The 20,018-nt window shown below is 40.0% G+C and overlaps 1 protein-coding gene across 1 annotated transcript; it reads left to right on the forward strand.

Moving 5' to 3' along the window:
* The first annotated feature begins 1,799 nt into the window (after window positions 1–1,799).
* On the forward strand, window positions 1,800–17,622 carry prpf19 (pre-mRNA processing factor 19). The gene is made up of 16 exons (XM_088343915.1): window positions 1,800–1,986; window positions 2,168–2,317; window positions 4,806–4,882; window positions 7,800–7,941; window positions 8,023–8,096; window positions 8,177–8,242; window positions 8,326–8,367; window positions 8,463–8,537; window positions 8,652–8,727; window positions 8,804–8,913; window positions 8,993–9,148; window positions 10,360–10,429; window positions 10,514–10,687; window positions 10,772–10,854; window positions 12,259–12,364; window positions 16,886–17,622. Exons 1-16 carry the CDS (start codon window positions 1,968–1,970, stop codon window positions 16,984–16,986), a joined length of 1,521 nt encoding a protein of 506 aa, XP_088200041.1. The 5' UTR covers window positions 1,800–1,967; the 3' UTR covers window positions 16,987–17,622.
* Window positions 17,623–20,018: the final 2,396 nt, after the last annotated feature.

Here is a 20,018-nt window from a genome sequence, read left to right on the forward strand (position 1 = left end):
AGAAAGTACCGCTTTTTATTCAAACTTTTTACAATGTTTTATTAAGGTTGGCTGAGCATAACACGTCCACCCTGTTATGCTTATTCTAAATGGGAACTGAAGGAATTTATACATTTGACTATAAGGGATTTTATACAATCGAATACAAATTACATTTAATGCAAAAGATATTCACTGACTGTGGTGCGAGGTCAGGGCACCCTGGTGGGAAATGTTGTTTACAGGAACGGCGGGATTAGGACGTAAGGCTGATAAGATAATCAGCACATCCAGACGCAGAAAGGCCCTGATGACGTAGAAACGATCGGTGTTGTTTTGAGTATTCCAGACATCGCGACGCTCTTCTCCGAGATGGTGAAACCCAGGGGGCTTCATTGGCACGCCCATGGGAGGAGCCGGCACACCATCTTGTGGGGAGACGTGGGCCAATAAGAAGAGAGCTAAAGGACTTCAGAAGAGGGCTCCCAGAGACTCCATCGTCACTAATTCGTCCGTTTTCGATGGAGTACACTTAGTTAAATTGTTAATGAAATTAAATCTGCCCCCGTGTGGAAATGTCGGCTTCCTGTTCATCTTTTCCCTCAAGAAACGAACGCGCATAAATTGTTGGGTTGTGTTTGGTTCATGGAGTCAGATAACTCATTCGAACAATTTGGTAAACAGTACATTTTGATATTTAATTCCCAACAGAACTAATATTTTTTGTCATTTGATTGAGGGTCGTTACACTTGATAAACATATTAAAAATATTTCACAGTTATTATTGTATACTAACTTATTTTTCTTCACATTAGCACGAATGGGTAACTTAAGCAAAAATGTCCCCCAATTGCTGTCCCCATCACAGAATTCTACCCTGAGCTAGACTAATGCATTTCTCTTATAGTTTGAAAGTCTCTCTTTCAGATGAAATGTTAAATTTCTTTAGTGAAGGTTGCCATGCTAAAATGGCCACCCAAGAGAAAAAAACCGACCCATTAGAAACGAATAATACTGTCTCTACTTTTCATTAAACCCTGAAAAGAAACAGTGATCTACACTGTAAAATTTCTTCCTCATGCCATGAGGCTCTTTAACTCCACCCGGGGGAGTAAAAGCCCACATGAAACCTCGCCCCCACATTTGCATATGACCCTATTTTTATGACTGTGTGTATTTTATGTAGCACTATTTAAATACTCTATAGCAAAAGGTTATATTGGGTATTTTTTGTATTCTATATCTTTTATCTTATTATTTTATTTTTCAACACAAGGATACTGCTGGAAGTGTGAATTTCCCTACGGGGATGAATAAACTATCCATCTATCTATCTATCTAGACATCTATCTAGACATCTATCCATCTAGACATCTGTCTATCTATCTAGACATCTATCTATCTATCTATCTATCTAGACATCTATCCATCTAGACATCCAGACATCTAGACATCTAGACATCTATCTATACATCTATCCAGACATCTATCTATCTAGACATCTATCAATCTTTTTAGACATCTATCTATCTAGACATCCAGATATCTATCTATCTATCTATCTATCTATCTATCTATCTATCTATCTATCTATCTAGACATCTATCTATCTATCTATCTAGACATCTATCTAGACATCTATCTAGACATCTATCTATCTTTCTATCTATCTATCTAGACATCCAGACATCTATTTATTTTTCTATCTATCTATCTAGACATCTTTCTATCTATCTCGACATCTATCTTGACATCTATCTATCTATCTTTTTGCCAGCAGGAGGCAGCAAAACACTCAATGTATCTAGTCTACCGGAAACCAAAGCGAAGAAGATTTCGGTCGCAGCGGCAATGAAAAAAGAGCGTGCTATTGGCAACTTAATGAAAATATTGTGAAGGAAACATCCTCCGCTTTTAAACACTAGAGTCCGAACTTAACAGAACCGGAACCGTTCCCGAAAGTGTTTTTTAAGACCTAGCCGGGACAATGTCTTTGGTTTGTGCAAGTAAGTGAACTTAAATCGATACAGAGTTGGCGTTGTAAGCTAGGAACCATGCTAACGCTAGTAGCTAATAAGCTAACGCTAGTGGCCATGCAGTGCCGCCACTTCTGTAGCAAAGCTTCGTTATATTTTTTTATTACACAATAATAATGTGTATTAAAACTAAAATATTTTTGTGATCCAGTTTCCAACGAGGTGCCGGAGCATCCGTGCGTCTCTCCAGTGTCGAGTCAAGTGTTTGAGCGCCGTCTGATTGAAAAGTACATCGCAGAGAATGGGACGGATCCGATGAATGGGCAGCCGCTTTCCGAGGAACAACTTGTCGATATCAAAGGTGATTCATTGCAGCGTGATTTTTGATGATTCTTCTTTTAGCAAATGCATCTGTAAGGCGCTTTTCAGGCAATAAATGCCACTCAAGGTATAATTTCATACAGAATTCAACTAGCCTCCCTCCCTACTCGAAAACCCAAAACGCATCACACGCAATGGTTAAGATACAATGAAATGATCTGCATTTCTATAGCGCTTTTCAAGTCAATGACTTCCCATGCTCTTTACAATGTGCTCCACATTTCCCAATAGCGGCCTTGCAGCCATGTAAGGCGCTAACCTGCTTATTGGGGGTATTAGGGGTTCAGTGTCTTACCCAAGGACACTTCTACATGTAACACGGACGAGCCAGGATTCGAACTGGGATCCCTTGATCCCAAGACGAGCGCTCTACCTCCTGAGCTACTAAAATTAAAAATGCAAAAAACACGCAAACTTTTTAGTTAGTTAGGCATCTAAGTTGGTCATGCTTTCGTCCCTCCAGATGAAACGGGACACAAGAAAGCGGCCATGTCATGTAGGAGAAAATGTAGGTTCGATAATCTTTTAAGTCTTCTTAAGTGATTTAATAAAGTACACCGGGGCTTGCCATGAGGGGGAGCTCTTTATTTCGTCATCCCAAAGAACTCAGAGAACTCCAGACATAACAACGCTTTTATAGCTTCAGTTTGAGTACAACCCAAAAGGCGGCCCTAGTCCTCAGTAACAACAAGGAAGATGCTGTCGTACCCTTATTAGGACATGTTGTTCGCCTCAGTTTGCTCAGAGAGTCCTTGAAGGTCCCAAGGACCTTCCCGAAATGATGTCTCAGGTCAGGGTGACACAACACACTCTTGTTCATCATATTTCACTGGTTTACCCCTGCTGCATCATTGGGGGCAGCAGTGGCTCAGGAGGTAGAGCGCTCGTCTTGGGATCAAGAGATTGCAGTTCGAATCCCGGCTCCTCCGTGTTACATGTCGAAGTGTCCTTAAATCTGAACCCCTAATGCCCCCAATAAGCAGGTTAGCGACTTACATGGCTGCAAGGCTGCTATTGCGAAATGTGAAGCACACTGTAAAGCGCTTTGGGAAGTTAGACACCTTGGCACCTAAGTGGGTCATGCTTTCGTCCCTCCAGATGAAACGGGACACAAGAAAGCAGCCATGTCACTCAGGTTAGGGTGACACAACCCACTCTTGTTCAACAACTTTCGCTGGTTTACCCCTGCCGCATCATGCAGGTTCCCTGCCCATCCCTTAGAACGCGTCCAAACATCCCACTATCCTTTTACAACACCTCTCCACTCATTCCTATCACCAACAAAAGAACTAGTGACAAATAAAACACTAATACAGACAAACCATATGAGGAAAGGGACCCGAGGGAGACTTGATCTAACTGAAAGGGATGGCAGCAGATGGCCTCGAGATTTTCAGCCAATGAACCACACCTTACCACTGTGGTCCCTCCAAATGAGGAAACAACAACATAAAAACAACTGCAGAACAAAACATAAAAACAGCATAGGAAAAATGAATACCCATTGACAAACAAGCACTCATGAGGGACTCCAATTGAAAAAAAAATAGTCCTCATCGACAATAAACTAAAGCAGGAACTAGTAAGTTTAAGAGAAAGAGAGAGGGAGAGAAAGAGAGGGAGGGAAAGAGAGAGTGATAAACAAGATAGGGAGAACAAGGGAGACAGAGTAACAGTGAGAGAATGAGAGTGAGCAGAATAGACATGAATGGGGGAAATGAATATAGAGAAAAAGAAAGTGAAAAAGGAGAAAGATAAAAAGAATAAGAGAAGTGAAACGACAGAAAGAGAGTCAGCAGGAGAAAAAGAGACAGTGAGGTGAGAGAGAGGTCGAAAAAGGGAACGAAAGAGGATGAGAAAGAAAGAGAATTAAAGTGTAAATTAGAGAGAGAAAATAGAAAGAGAGCAAGACAGAGAAAAAGAAAGAGTTAGAGAGTGAGAGAGAAAACAGAAAGAGTGAACAGGAGAAAAAAAAGAGGGAGAAATAAATTAAAAAAAGAAAAAGAGGGAGAAATAAAAAATAAGTGAGTCAGAGAGAAATGGAGAAATACTACCACAATTGTTTTGCAATTGTTAACTGGCTTTGGTGACATCCGGTAGATATATTTAAAACTACAGCTCATTTTCCTCTTGCACTTCTCTCACTGTTGTCTTGCGGGCCGGATTTAAACCATTGGTGGGCCTGATCTGGCCCTTGGGCCTCCTGTTTGACACCTGTGCTCTAGGTAATGGCATGCATCAGGTCCAGATGCTCCTTGAGTCGCAAGTAGTCCAGCATTTTTGGAACAGAGGCACAACTAAATTAGAAGGATAAGATGGGGCGAGACCATGCAAACTTCTATTTTAGTAACATGACCCGAAAGTCCGATTTTAAACTGATGGGAGTTACTGCAATTCAGAAAAGATTTGGGTACAATGATCTGAGTTATTTATTTGAGCATGGCTGATCTTTGAATCTTTTCCGCCAGTCTCCCATCCCATCAGACCAAAGGCTCCATCAGCTACAAGCATCCCTGCTATTCTCAAGTCCCTTCAAGATGAGTGGGTAAGTGCAGAAGATTCCTTTCAGCAGGTATATCGGCCTTTGAGGTTTCGTGTGACTTTAAGCAGCCGGCATATTGGATTACAAGCGACGACTGAAGAAAATACTAATCAACCCGTGCACTTTGCAAGTTTAGATGGGTTTTCGAAACCTAGATATGAGGAATAGTTGAGTAATTAACATCATAGAACAAATTAAAAAGTTTTTATTGGATTTCTGCAATTAAATAGAGAAACCATAAACTTATTGATAAACTTACCAAGCCTAGACAACAAATGACTCAAAGACTTGTTGATATGCCCTATCTGATAGTGATAACAGTACTTGGAGAAAACTCTCCTAGACTTAGATTTAAATATACCAAGATGGCAGTGTGCACATAACCAGCTACTGTACGACAAAGTTTATCAATAAGAAACTACAATAAGAATTAGATGATAACCAGATCTTTTCTGAACTTTTTTTTTAACCTACATACGCGAGAACATTTTAGGTTATAGTGAAAATACAAATTGTGTTGCTACATAGTAAGAAGAATACAGTGGAAGAAATTCTTGCTTCGCTGTTGGGTCAAAAATTCGGAGTTCGAACGCCGGTAATGCCTGAAACGCTAGAGTGCGATGCTGAGCGGCGTACGGGTGTAGATCGCCCCCACCCCTCGTGACCAACTGTTATCACGTGCGCACTTGCCTCTTTTTGCTTTTGCTTTTAATATTGGTGAACGGAGTGTTTTAGCCCCTAACTATGCCTCCGAAGAAGGTCGGTGCAAGCAGGACAGGTGAAAAATAAAAGTTGTTCGTACAACTATTGCCTTTAAGAAAGACATAATAGCTAAATATGAAAGAGGTGTGCGAATTTTCGATCTTGTTAGGGAATACAGCATGCGCCTTCTGCTGACCACCACAAAGTTAAGAAATCCTATTCATAATTTTTGTTTTTATCTTTTTTTTTTTTACACGTTCGTGTAATCTTTCGCACGAAAGATTACGATAACGCGAACGTACGATTAGCCTGGGTTAGCTTTATGATTCGAGGTAAACATTCAGGGTGTTGGAACTGAGCCCAAATTTCAGGGTGTTGGAACGGAGCTCCCTTTCCAATGAAGCGCTAGCCACTTGTGGTGCTAAATGACTTGTAATAATAATAATAATAATAATAATAATAATTTCCTTGTATTGTCATTCTGTGTAACAATGTACACAGAACGAAATGTCGATTGCACCTGACCCGTTGTAGCGAGCCGATGCAGCCGCAGCCAACAGAGGGCGCCGCCGACCACTTTTAAGTCTTAGGAATGACTCGGCCGGGGCGCGAACCCGAACCTCCCAGTCTCAAAGCGGGCGCCTTACCATCTAAACGACCTGATCTTTTTATTTTTACACGTTCATGTTAGCGTCATCTTTCGTACGGAAGATTACGCTAACGCGAATGTACGATTAGCCCGGGTTAGCTTCATGTTTACGTTAAACATTCATGGTAAACATTCAAGGTGTTGGAACGGATTAAAACGATTTACATTATTTTTAATGGGAAAAATGATTTCGGTGATCGAACAAATCGGTTCTCGAACAGGGTTCTGGAACGGATTATGGTCGAGAACCGAGGTTCCACTGTACTGTAATGGATATTTAATTGGCAGATGGATATCTTGCTATGGTAATTGAACTTCCACAATACTCTTTACTTACCCATCCAAGAACCGAATGATGGCCCTTGATCTTAGTAGGTTTTGCTCTTCTCACACTGCCACGAACAAACTCGTTCGTTATATGCCCCGAGGTTTTAATGAGACCAAAACTCGCAGAGGGTGTGTGGTCATGGTCTGTATATCAAGTAATGAAATGAAAATTTGTCGTTTTCCATAAAACACTGGCCTATGTTGTTAATCACCCTTATTTTTTCCTCGTAACTATTCTTTTAAACCTTGTCTAAACTAGTTAAGTTTGCGCATCGATTTGTAATTGGATTTTTTTACATTGTCGCTTGTAATCCAGTAAAAGTGGGCACTTCTGAAGCCTCTATACCAGGCGTCGGGAACCTATGGCTCTTTCTATGAGTACTTGCGGCTCGGAGACAAATTTGATTGCATGCAAATTTTCTCCATCTCGTTCAAAACTTGAGACATTAATCCAGCTCAGATACACGCAAAGCCAAACCACAGCTAAAGTACAGAGCAGTATTTCGCAGGATATATAGGGCACGTTTTTACTACAATTTACAGTCAAGGTGTCGCACCAAAAAACAAAACAAAAAAACAACTCGTTTTGGCTGTACAACACTAAAGAATCCTTTATATAAAAGCTCACTATATAATCTGTGTTCAGTGTTCAGATACCTTATGATGAATCCACAGAACAAACTGTAAATACGCCAAAACACCGGAAGATAACTTAGATATTTGATTAGATGAGTGGGAGGGATGGGTGGAGCTATGCAAAAAGTGCAAGCACCCCCGCCCATGTCTCGCCCTACGCCGTCTGCGCCAAAGGTAAGCACATCAGGCTCCCTGTTTGCAGAAGGTTGTGACGTTTTTACAAAATAACTGCTTGCATCTGGTTTTGAAACCAATATGTATGGGGAAAAAAAGGGTCAACATGAGTTCAACCGATCTTGAGTAATTGCAAGAAAGAGACAAGTTTAAAGTGGTATGTTTGTTGATTTTGGGACACGGGCTCTGGCATTATTCTCTTCATAATTTTTATCAAATCATCAAAAATAAATGTGCTGAAGACTAAGCTTTTGTCTGGGGCGCGGGGTTAGCAATTTAGTAAATTTGTCTCATATGGTGTGGCTCTTCCCAAAATAAAATCAATATATTTTGCTTTTATGGCTCTTTGAGTCAAAAAGGTTCCCGACCCCTGCTCTATACCAACACGTGGAACTCAAGTTGTGCTCACAGTTTTTTTTCTTTGTCTTTCAGGATGCTGTTATGCTTCACAGCTTCACCCTGAGGCAGCAGCTTCAAACAACTCGCCAGGAACTCTCGCACGCCCTCTACCAACACGACGCGGCGTGCAGGGTCATCGCTCGACTCAACAAAGAGTTGACTGCGGCCAGAGAAGGTAAAGGGGTTGTGTGACCTCGCATTTATTCCTGTGATCAATTTGAAGTTCTTGAACACAACTTCTTTTTCTATCCCACAGCTCTTGCAACACTCAAACCGCAAGCTGGGTTGATTACACCCCAAGCAGCCCCTGCCTCTCAGCCAGCAGCTATTGTGAGTGATGATCCTTGAATTTTGATTCGTATTACAAATTTTCTTTTTGAACTGTTTTCTATCTACAATTTGCCCGTCAGGGTCCTTCTGGAGAGCCTATGGATATAAGCGAACAAGTTGGCATGACCCCAGAGATCATCCAAAAGGTAATATTACTTTTTGAAGTCTTGTTTGTTTATTGAATGTGGTAAGTTCTTTGCAAGTTTTGTGTGTTTTCTATTTTTCTTAGCTTCAAGACAAAGCCACAATTCTCACCACAGAGAGAAAGAAGGTATGAGGAAAATGCTTGAACTTTTCTTTACTGCTGATGATCACATTTCAGAGGAATTTATTATTCGATTAAACTTTTTTTTTTGTCTTGTGCAGAGAGGAAAAACTGTTCCAGAAGAGCTGGTTAAAGCTGAAGATCTTGGCAGATATCGCCAAGTGGCTTCTCACGCTGTAAGTATTTTCAAGTTTTTTTTACTCGCTTTGGACTCTGGGGAAAATTGGTAGTCAATTTTGTATTTTTTTACTGTGGTCACGCACCTTTCACTTAGTTTGTTATGATTTCAGGGTCTTCACAGTGCTAGCGTGCCAGGTATTCTTGCTCTGGATCTGTGTCCTTCAGACACCAACAAAGTTCTCACTGGTAGGCTGCTTATATACTCGAAACCTTTCTAATTTTGCCCTTGCAGTTTTGACTCATTCATACTGTGTTGTTTTAGGCGGCGCCGATAAAAACGTGGTCGTGTTTGACAAGAATGAGGAACAGATTGTTGCGACGCTGAAGGGTCACACCAAGAAAGTTACCTCTGTCATCTATCATCCATCCCAGGTCACTTTCTTTTTAACGTCGTATTGATTGGTGATCATGACTATCCTCTAATAATTGTAGTTGTCCTTTCATCCTCCAGTCTGTGGTTTTCTCCGCATCTCCCGACAACACCATTCGTGTCTGGTCCGTCACTGGGGGCAATTGTGTCCAAGTGGTGCGTGCTCACGATGCAGGCGTCACCGGATTGTCCCTGCATGCTACTGGAGACTACTTACTCAGCTCATCTGAGGACCAGGTAGGTCTTAACGTCCTTAGTTAAAAAACAAAACGAATACTGTATTTTCACACCCATAAGGCGCAGCGTGTTAAGAGGCACACTCTCAGAAGCTGGTTCTATTTCTGTATTTATCAACTCGTACGGCGCACCAGCTCATTTGGTGTGGTTGCTGCGTGACAGCCTCCCAACCAGACAAGCATACAAGTGTGCGTACTTAAAAAAGAAGCAGCAGACGCAAAACTCTTTGGTTATAGTCTGTTTATTGATTACAAATTAAAACACACAGATAAAAACTCGTCTGAGTTTTTTTTTCAGCTTCCTCCATTTTGAGAACCTTCGATTAATTAATCTTCAATTCTTTTGCGAATGCTCGGTTTCTGTGTTCTTTTGCGTAGCGTAGAGATCAACAACCTACGGCGGACGAAAACACGGAAAGCATTCGATGGAGGGAAAGGTTTTTTTTTGGATGTAATTCATATTTGGGGGTACAACTCGTTTAGCCCCCGGTAGCACAATAATTTCCAAATTGCTAGATTTGCTATGGCGTCTGCATCCATGAGCACTTCTGCTAACATTGCGTGTGACGTCATGCGTCCTCTTCCGCGCAAGCAGGATATGATGGCAATCAAACAGGAGACGCTTAAAAGTCCCAGGAAATGCATAGAAGTCGCATTTAGTTGGAAATCAGTGAGATCTGACAAAAACATGGGGTTTCACAGTCCCTTTTACTAAGTTCCAACTACTTTTTTTTTTAAATAATTAAAATCAACAAAAAGATGTGCAAGAATATTATTTTTTAATTTATATATTTCATTTTTTGCAGTGCAATCTTCAACAGCTTCAGCAAACTAAATACGTTATTAGGTATACTACATCATGAGCAGATAATTAGTGTATAAAATTAAAAAGAACCTTATCTGCTGTCACCTACTAATATGAATAAATGTTTCATACCTGGCTGATTACATAAAGAAAGCAACAATTCAAACAAAAATGAGATTGGGAAGTTTCTTGCCTCACAGTACACAATGTCTCACAGCACACTGGTAGAAAAGCACTGGCCCAAGAACCAGTTTTAACCTGAAAATGACGCTACTAAATGCTACCAGGGAAAACAAATCCAAATCTTTAATTTCAATATTTGGCATCTCTGAAATTGCCTCAAAGCAGAATTAAAGTATGTAATTTAATTTTTTGTTTTTTTTTTTAAATTGTCTTTTTTTCCCCAGTACTGGGCTTTCTCTGACATCCAGACTGGCCGAGTCCTCACAAAGGTCACAGATGAAAGTGCCGGCTGTGGTGAGTTCCTGTTATTGTCCGGAATTCGAAATGCAGAATCTTTTCCTGATGGTGTTAACACTCCTATCCCACTTTCACCCTCAGCCCTCACCTGTGCTCAGTTCCATCCCGACGGTCTCATTTTTGGGACTGGAACTGCCGACTCTCAAATCAAAATCTGGGATCTGAAGGAGCGCACCAACGTGGCCAACTTCCCCGGTCACTCTGGACCCGTCACATCCATCGCCTTCTCTGAGAACGGATACTATCTGGCTACAGGTGATCCTCAAAATACCAACTTTGGCATCTAAGGATGGTCTTGGACACAAAGTGACCTGTAAATGTGGCATTTTCCTGGTCTAGGTGCACAGGATAGTTCTCTGAAACTTTGGGATTTGAGGAAACTGAAGAACTTCAAGACAATCACCTTGGACAATAACTATGAGGTGTGTTTGAAGGAGAACCCCTAAGTAACTAGACTTAGGAATGCATTTGGTCAAACAATTTCAGGCCATACACAATGCATTGTTTCCCATAGGACTTGGAGAGACCCCAGTGGGTGGATAGCTTTGGTCGGGTACCTTTTTGACCCATAGAAGCAAAATTATTATTTATTTATTTATTTTTGAGAACAAAATTCAACAAAACCGCTGTCCAGACAAAATCAAATTCTTCAGCGCATTTAATTTCACTGTCTGACGTTAGATGATATGGTAAAATCAATAAATTATAAATTATGCTAGAGCCGGTGTACCTTATTAATATACTACTTGAAATTTGTCTCCCATATGCAGTTACTTAATAGTGTTGAGGTTCATTTTTGTCCTAAATAATTGTTTTAAAACAAGGTGCAAGCAAAGTTATTTTGCTAACGAGGATACCAATGTATTTGGCTTAAGTGCAAACAGCGCTAAGGTAGAAAAAGTAGTGCATGCGTCCAGTCCTGTGTATAGCTCCCTCCATTCTTACATTTCACCCAATGAAATTGCTCTAGGTGCTTTGCTAGAGCTTCTGGGTAAGCGTTTGTTGCGGGTTAAAGTTTGCTCTGCCTTTTCATCATACAGTGTCTTGACAATTAACATAGATTGTTAATAAATTATTTAGCAATTTACAGCCATAATGGAGTCTGTTGGTATGACACAGACATGGGGACTTGAGACTTAGTGACTTGGACTCGAGTCGACTCGAGTCGCTGTTTTTATGACTTGTGACTTGACTTGGACTTGGCAATCTAAGACTCGGGACTTGACTTGTGACTTGACTTGCCCAAGAAAAAAATACTTGGGACTTACTTGGGACTTGAAGGTGAAGACTTGAGACTTACTTGAGACTTGCACATGTGTGACTTGGTCCCATGTCTGGTATGACACCTTGACTGCCAACTATTGTTAAAATTGTGTCCTATATATACTGGACCAAACCCTTCCTACGTCAGTATTGTCTTGACTTTGCATGCGAAAAAATCAGTTCTGAATGAAGCAATATATCAAACATTTGTACAAGTTTTATCATATCTCCGAGCCAATATGTACTCAAGAAAATAGCTATAAATGGCTCACGAGACACATGTTCCTGAAACCTGGTCTGGGGGGGGAGTCTGAGGGCGTGCCAATTCGCCCCCTTATTAATGATTGCATGAGCTGCTGCGGCAGTTCCCCTCCCTCCTCTGCTAAGCGAACAAAAACTCTCATTTTAACCGATTAACCAGAAGTGAGGGAGAAAACCACCTCAAAAAATATTAATCTTTTTAATGTACAGTTTTGAGACCCTGGTGGGGGCCAATTAGACCCTCCAGGGTTTATTGGTATGGGCAACACGGCCATGATTTGATTCCCACGTCTCTTTTGCAGGTGAAGTCCCTGGTGTTTGACCAGAGCGGTACTTACCTGGCTGTGGGCGGATCCGACATCCGCGTCTACATTTGCAAACAGTGGTCTGAGGTCCTCAACTTAACAGGTAAGGTTCTTACTCACCAATTCATTATCTTCATGCAATTTACAATATCATTGTTATATTGAGGGATTGTCAAGGTGCTTGAAATGCTTGAATTTTATTGTTGTTTTCAAAAAAAGCTTAGATTTTGGGTGAAGTGGTTGTAAATGCTTGAAATTGTTGCCATGCTTATCTACGGGTCTGATTAACCTTTGGCATTAGAAATAATTTTAACTAAACTTGAGGTATTTTTGCCGTGTTATAACTTTGTCATTTCAGATGTTTTTATTTTATATTTTAATTGATTTTTTTTTCCAACCACTCAAATTGTTCGGGGGAACATTAGCTACGCGTACATATATAAAAGGATTTGTAATGGTGCTTGAAAATGCTTAAATTTTAAAGATTGTGTTTTCCGGGTTTGAAAATTACCTACTTTTTAGATTAAGTGCTTGTAAATGCTTGATATTGTTGACATTTTTCTGAGGTCAGATGTTCAAAAAGGGTTTTAAACTTATGGTTCCAAAAAGGATGGGGGCTAGAGTTAGAGACTAAAGTTTAGGCTCTCTTTTAAGGTATTAAATTGAATTTGGGGCTAGTGTTACAGCTAGAGTTAGGTGTAGATATAGGGTTATAAACAATAGTTTGAGCTCCATATCAGGGTTCTAAACTGAAAGGATGGTCCCAAAATTTGTTTGGAGCTAGGGTTACGGTTTGAAACTGGGTTATGGCTAGGGTTACAGCTAGGGTAAGGTGTGGGCCTATGGTTAGGGACTTAAACTGATTTTAGGGTTCCGAAATAAGGCTAGAGTTGGAGACTTAAGATTTGGATGAATTTTTAGATTAAGTGCTTGTAAATGCTTGATATTGTTAAGATGATTCTGAGGTCAGGTGTTCAAATAAGGGTTTTAAGCTTATGGTTCCAAAAAGGTTTGGGGCTAGAGTTGGAGACTAAAGTTTAGGCTCTCTATTAAGGTATTAAACTGAATTTGGGGGCCAGAAATAGGGTTGGGGCTATTGTTACAGCTAGAGTTAGGTGTAGGTTTAGGGTTATGAACTATAGTTTGAGGTCCATATTGGCGTTCTAAACTGAATGAGGGGCCCCAAAATGAACTACGGTTTGAAAGAGGATTGGTGTCAGGGGTACAGCTGGAGTTAGGTTTAGGGTTTAGGCTGTAAGTTAAGGTTTTAAACAGGTTTTAAGGTTCCAAATTAGGGTTGGGAGATCTGAAATGGATATTAAGCAAAGAAGTTCATTGAACTCAGTAAAAAAGTGACACATTATAATAAAATACTGTTTGTAACTTCTACACTTCACAATCAGGCTCTCACCTTTTTAAGTACTTATTTTGCTGTATTTTAGTTTTGACTGGACAGGAGAGTCATTAGTCAGAAGGAAACGGGAGTAAGAGAGAATCAATGATTGATGGTAGTGCGTTAGTCAGCAGGCTAATGCAACAAACAGGTGGCACTTGTATATTTGACATAGTAAAACAGTAATGATAGTAAATTAGAGTTTTGCTATACTTAGCTTCATGTTTTTTGGTTAAGAGGCAGAACTCCCTTTCTTGTGTGCAAATTGAAAAACATGTAGCCACACTATGCATGAATTTGCCCCCGAGTAAAAGCCGGCTTCACAAGACTCACTCCACCTTAGACGTGACGTCATCACAACTTTCAGGGGCCTTTTTTGGTCCATTTTTGGGCAGAATATTTTCCTTTGCACTCCTACTAGGTATTATGATGTTCTCTATAATATTTTTCACATTTTTATCTTTATACTTTTTGACTGACTTTCCTTTCAGTGCAATATTGTTTTACTTTTGTATAATGACAACAAAAGTATGCATTCATAGACAACTACCGTAAATTCTGGACTATAGAGCGCACCTGATTATAAGCCGCACCCACCACATTTTAGAAGGAAAACCGATTTTGGGCTTACACAAGCCGCACCTGTATATAAGCCGCATGCGCCCACATTAAAACATGTAACACAATCACAAAATTAGCCCAAACCTGACTTGAAGTCCCGCGATTGAAACTAAATGTCCTTCATTAAAGTCCACAGTCCAAAAATCACAGCCGGCAAAATGAATAGAAAATGATACCGGTACTTAATGTTTGATGCAGACCTGCAGAGTCCGAGTACCCGTTGAAACTAATCCAAGGAAAAAAGTGTATATTTCCAAAGGTAAGGGTGGGAAAAATATATATCCACTATTGTCCGCCGCGACAACAGGTCTCTCACCTTTACCCCGCTTCCCGTCAGCCCGCGTTTGCTCCTCCTGTTGGGGAAATTGCAGGTTCGATAATCGAGAGAAAAGTCTTCTCATATGTGGATAAGGAAAATGGACAGAAGCCAGCTTCGTAGGAGGGAGATACAACTTTATTGATGCGTCAATGAAGGTCTCAGAGAGCTCGGGACATGACAATGTTTTTAAAGCTTCAATTGAGTACACCCCAAAAGGCGGTCCGGTATCACGTATCCAGTTCGGAATTTTGTTTTTCTCATTCGTCTCCTCCAAACAACCTGAGGTCAGTTTATACAGAGACTCCCGTTCCTTGCACTCTATCTTCAAGGAAACTTAATTGTCTGCCAAGAATTTCCCGAACTGATGTCAACACGACCTTTTCCCACAACTGTAAGCAAGTCTTTCTAAATTTCTACATGTATGCAAATCTATTCTACAAATGCAAGTGTATTTACCACAACACTCCCCTCTTATTTAATTTGCAAAACGTATCAGAATAAGTCTCTCAAATAAATACATTACAAAAATATACAGGTGCAAATACATATTATACATCGGTTACACATATTTACAAAGAAAGACGGTACACCAAGAGAGTTTTCAAAGCTTTAATTATAATATTATAACTTTCATCCCAACCCCTGCCTGTGAAGGGTAGCAAAACGCTACTAGCAACACGCTCGCAACACAGTAAACGAGTCTGTTAAAAAAAACATACCGTACTTGTAGAAGTCACGGTAAACCGTCTTCATCTTCCTACTTATAACTGAGGTCAAAGTCGTCTTCCCCAAAATGGGAAAGAGACATTGTCATATAGACGTCGCCTCACGCTCCCTTATTCAAAATCACGCTAGCAACACGCTCGTTTGCCTTTAGCTTGAAAGCTACGTCATGTGCCTTTCTTTTTGCAATTTGCATGATGAGGATATGTCTTTGCTAATTTAATTCGTGCACAAGCTAAGAAGTTGCAGTCTTCCTCGGCGCATACATTCCACCGGTCTAAATCTTACCTTTTGTACTCGAGCGCCGCTGGCAGCCGTTAGAAAAATGACATAAATTGGCCGCATCACTGAATAAGCCGCAGGGTTGAAGGTTTGGAGAAAAAGTAGCGGCTTATAGTCCGGAATTTACGGTAATCAATTGTAGTAAGTTAGTTCTGTAGTGTTAGCATGTAAAGATTAGCCAAAGTTCAATTACAAGCTAGCAAAAACAGGGGACCTTTTGAGATCATGTTTTGTTGGTTAAAACTCTGCAAAAACGAAAAACATATACCGTAAATTCCAGACTACAAGCCGCTACTTTTTTCCCTAACTTTCAACCCTGCGGCTTATTCAGTGATGCGGCCAATTTATGTCATTTTTCTAACGGCCGCTAGCGACGCTTGAGTGTTGCTACCATTAACTGCCCTGTCAAGGCTATATTATTATTATTAAAGCTTTGAAAACTCTCGGTGTACCGTCTTTCTTTCTAAATATGTGTAACTCATGTATAATAATTATTTACAACCGTATATTTTTGTAATGTATTTATTTGTATTTCTTTTAGACATTTATTCTGATATGTTTTGCACGGGTGAACGAAAAATGAGGGGCGGAACAAACGCGGGGTGCCGAGTTTAAGTGGGTACCGCTAAAGGTGAGGGACGGACGGACAAGGAAAGAAGAGGGGATAAAAAGTTGGTTAAAGAAAAAGGAGTTGCGTGACTAAATGTGTTCATCTGATATATTTTTCCCACCCTTACCTTTGGAACTATACACGTTTTTCCTTGGATTACTTTCAACGGGACCTGGACTTTGCAGGTCTGCATCAAACTTTGAGTACCAGTATCATTTTCCATTTTTCTTGCCGGCTGTGATTTTTGGACTGTGGACTTTAATGAAGGACATTTAGTTTCAATCGCGGGACTTAAAGTCGGGTTTGGGTAATTTTGTGTTTGTGTTACATGTTTAAATGTGGGCGCATGCGGCTTATATACAGGTGCGGCTTGTGTATGTACAAAATCGGTTTTCCTCTTAAAATGTGGTGGGTGCGGCTTATAATCAGGTTCGCTCTATAGTCCGGAATTTACGGTACCTGTATCGTGCGCAACCCCGCCCCGAATGAAGGCCAGCTTCACATGACTCGCCTCACCTTATTGGTGACGTCACCAAACCACTCAGAAGCCTTTTCACTTAGATTTTTTTCGTTTTTCCGAATGATTATGTACATCTGGACATTTTTGTGTAGCAAATTTTTATTGTCTTCCTACTAAACATGAAATAATTTAATGCTGTTTTTTTTTCATTTTTAGATCACACCGGTTTGGTCAGCGGAGTGTCCTTCGGAGAGAACGCTCGTTTCCTGAGCTCCGCGGGAATGGACCGAAGTCTGAAATTTTACAGTTTACAATAGAAAGGTGATTATAACTGAGGGAGAACAGAGATTTTCCATACAGACTTTGCATAGTCGTGTCATTGGAGTTAAAAAAAACAAAACACTGCTAACTCTGCTTTTATATTGTTAGTCTCTATGCGCACGAAACAAAAGTTGAATTGGAAGCTCAGCAGCATAATTTCAATCTATTTTGTGCGGTGTCAGTCAAATAATGTGAATTGAAGAGACAAGAACATCATGTCTGAGTTTATTTTTCTAGCCTCCCCGATTTCAACCGTCTTTTATGTGTGTTTGTGGGAGTGTAGGCTCATAGGTGAGGTGAAACGTTTAAACAAAAATAGAAAAACTTGTCTTCTTGTTGAAATGGTTCAAAGGTGCATTCGTAGTTCAATTGTGTTTGAAAATGTTTACCCTTTTCCTATTTTCAGTTATTAAATTCTGTTGACTTTGATGATGGCTAATCAAACGTGTGTGTTTCACAATTTGCCCCTTTTGCAGTAATATATTTTGAATGTCATTTCCCAAATACAGACTCTCTTGATATTGGAAAAAAAAACATCCGGTGCAACTTGATGGTGTTTGAATCTATTTTAAAATGTCTCGCTTCTTGTTCCAAATATTAAAATCTGACAGAAACTCATTTTTAAAAAAATCCTTTTTTGTTGTTTTTTGTCCCCGTTCTATAAAATAAAAACAATCAATCCAGCCAAGTTGAACTAGTAAGCAGACTATTCATTTTTCTTTGGGAAATTCAATACAAAGGATTAGCGACACATGGTAACACAGACCAAAAGACTTCTTACTCTATAAGGCAGGGGTTGGCAACCTATGACACGCGTGCCAGCAGTGGCACGCGAGGGGTTAACCAGTGGAACGCAAGCGCACGGCAAAATAATAAAAATAATGATTATTTTGAAAAAAATGCACATTTTTACCTAAATTTTAGACATTTTCAGTTGCGCGCCGTGTTGTTTAGGGGCTTTACTGTAGCGCCTCTGCTCTGTGTGTGTCTGCGCGGCGCTTCGCAGAGGAGAGATCCGTGTTATAACGCAGCCAGAGAAACACCGATAAATGAATGAATCATGACAGCTCCTCTAGCGAAAAAAAAATCGGTCTTTCCAGCCAGCGAGGACGGATGACTGGGGCTTTTTTGCAAAAAAAAAAGGACCGTATTTGTGTGTTATGCCTCGAGAGCACACTGATTTACACGGAAATTTTTAGAGTGGCACTCCAAACCAAAAAGGTTGCTGACCCCTGCTATAAGGCAACGATGTGACCCACACTTTAAGCGTTCAACGCGCAACCATGTGGATCAGCACCACAAAAAACAAATGGGGTCATACTGGTCTTCAGGAGGAAAAGCACGGACCGGGCCCGCTCCACTCAACTCTAGGTCCACATATTCTATAGGTTATGAATGACCTATATTTCATGTTGATGTCTGTGTATTTGTTGATGCCCTTGCAACTTTATTGACTTTCTCATGCTGAGGTTTTGAGTTTTCCCTTGCCTTCATGTGGGTTTTAGATCAGGGGATGGTGTCATCATAGTCTTTGGTTTGCAATTATCTGTAGTCTGTGCAGCCATTTGAGAATCTTAGCTATTAAGGGCGTCACAAATAAACATGACTTGACTCATGCTGAGGTTTTGAGTTTTCCTTTGCCCTCATGTAGGTTTTAGATCAGGGGATGGTGTCATCATAGTCTTTGATCTGTGCAGCCCTTTAAGACTCTTTGTGATTAAGGGCGTCACAAATAAACTTGACTTGAGTAGCTTCAAAGGAAGAAATTCAGCACTGATGAAAAAAGTTTCTTTTTTACTTTGATGACGAAAAGAAAATCAATATCTTTCTGCTAGCGAGTACTTTCTGCTATTTTTAGGTGTTCCTATCTATGAACTACAATCTGCGTCAATGGGCAGCTATAGACTGACATGAATTCCGCCATTCTGCTTCAACAATTTAATACATCAAACTTGTTTACAAACACAATAAAGGCTCGATAGGTGGTGGGTAATAAGAGAGTTGAATATGAAAGAAAAATGAGTCAAATTTTTACTCCTTGTAATGATATTGATTGCTCTGAAGCAGAGTGCATTCAATCATTCAAACTTGGAGAGTGATGGTATTTTGCTTTTGTTTTACAATTCTATTGTTAGTGTGTTTTTCAGAGGATTTGTGTTTTAATTGGTTCAAATAGAATTGTAAATAGTTGACTTTTTTTTGCATTTTATCATTTATAGCACTGAAGCATTGATATTTTAATTAATATTTTATTATTGTGCATTTTTAGGGTTTTTGTGTTGTTGGCTTTAAATCTGTTCAGCGTGTAAAAAGCTTCTTTTTTTGTGTATCTGTGAATATTTTAATTTTTTTAAATTCATATTATACTTTGTTTTATATTTTAATTTTGTGATTTTTTTAATTCAACATCGATTGCAGCCTGGTCATCTTGGAAGGGGGATGACCTCATGTGCAGTCCCCTCAAGGTTTCTTCATATTCCCCATGCTGAGGTTTTTGAGTTTTTCCTTGCCCGCGTGTCGGTTTTAGATCATGGGATGCTGTAATAATAGTCTCTAGTTTGTAGTAGTCTGTGCAGCCCTTTGAGACTCCTTGGAATTAAGGGTGTCACAAACATGACTTGACTTGAGGTTTTTGAGTTTTCCTTGCCCTCATGTAGGTTTTAGATCAAAGGATGGTGTAATAATAAAGTAGTCTGTACAGCCATTTGACCATGACTTGAAATGCGTTTTGCAGAGCTCCCCTGCAAAAATATTTGACTTTAGTAACTACGTACTAGTTTGGTACATAATGTTTTATTATAATTGCTAATATATTATTAAAACAAAAATCTGCGGAGACTTGGAGGAGCCTTAAAAGCTAACTCTTCTTGGTGAGCCTAACCCAAAATTGAGTTGTACTCTTGGGTATGACCAGTAGGAGGCGGTGACGCTTCACGTGATCACGCCGTAATGACAAGCCACCAGAGCAGGCATGTTGTTGTAATATTCACCCATTAAAAAAAAATCTTCATTTATTGCATGGTCTAAA

Source organism: Urocampus carinirostris, chromosome 9 (genome assembly GCF_059441175.1).
Source record: "Urocampus carinirostris isolate Australia breed hairy pipefish chromosome 9, RoL_Ucar_1.0, whole genome shotgun sequence".
NCBI lineage: Eukaryota > Metazoa > Chordata > Actinopteri > Syngnathiformes > Syngnathidae > Urocampus > Urocampus carinirostris.

Bases quoted from the DNA above. Each gene is read 5' to 3' on its own strand.
- prpf19 (XM_088343915.1), top strand. The intron at 10,688-10,771 runs GTGATCCTCAAA...TTCCTGGTCTAG, and splicing joins CGGATACTATCTGGCTACAG to GTGCACAGGATAGTTCTCTG. The intron at 12,365-16,885 runs GTAAGGTTCTTA...TTTCATTTTTAG, and splicing joins TGAGGTCCTCAACTTAACAG to ATCACACCGGTTTGGTCAGC.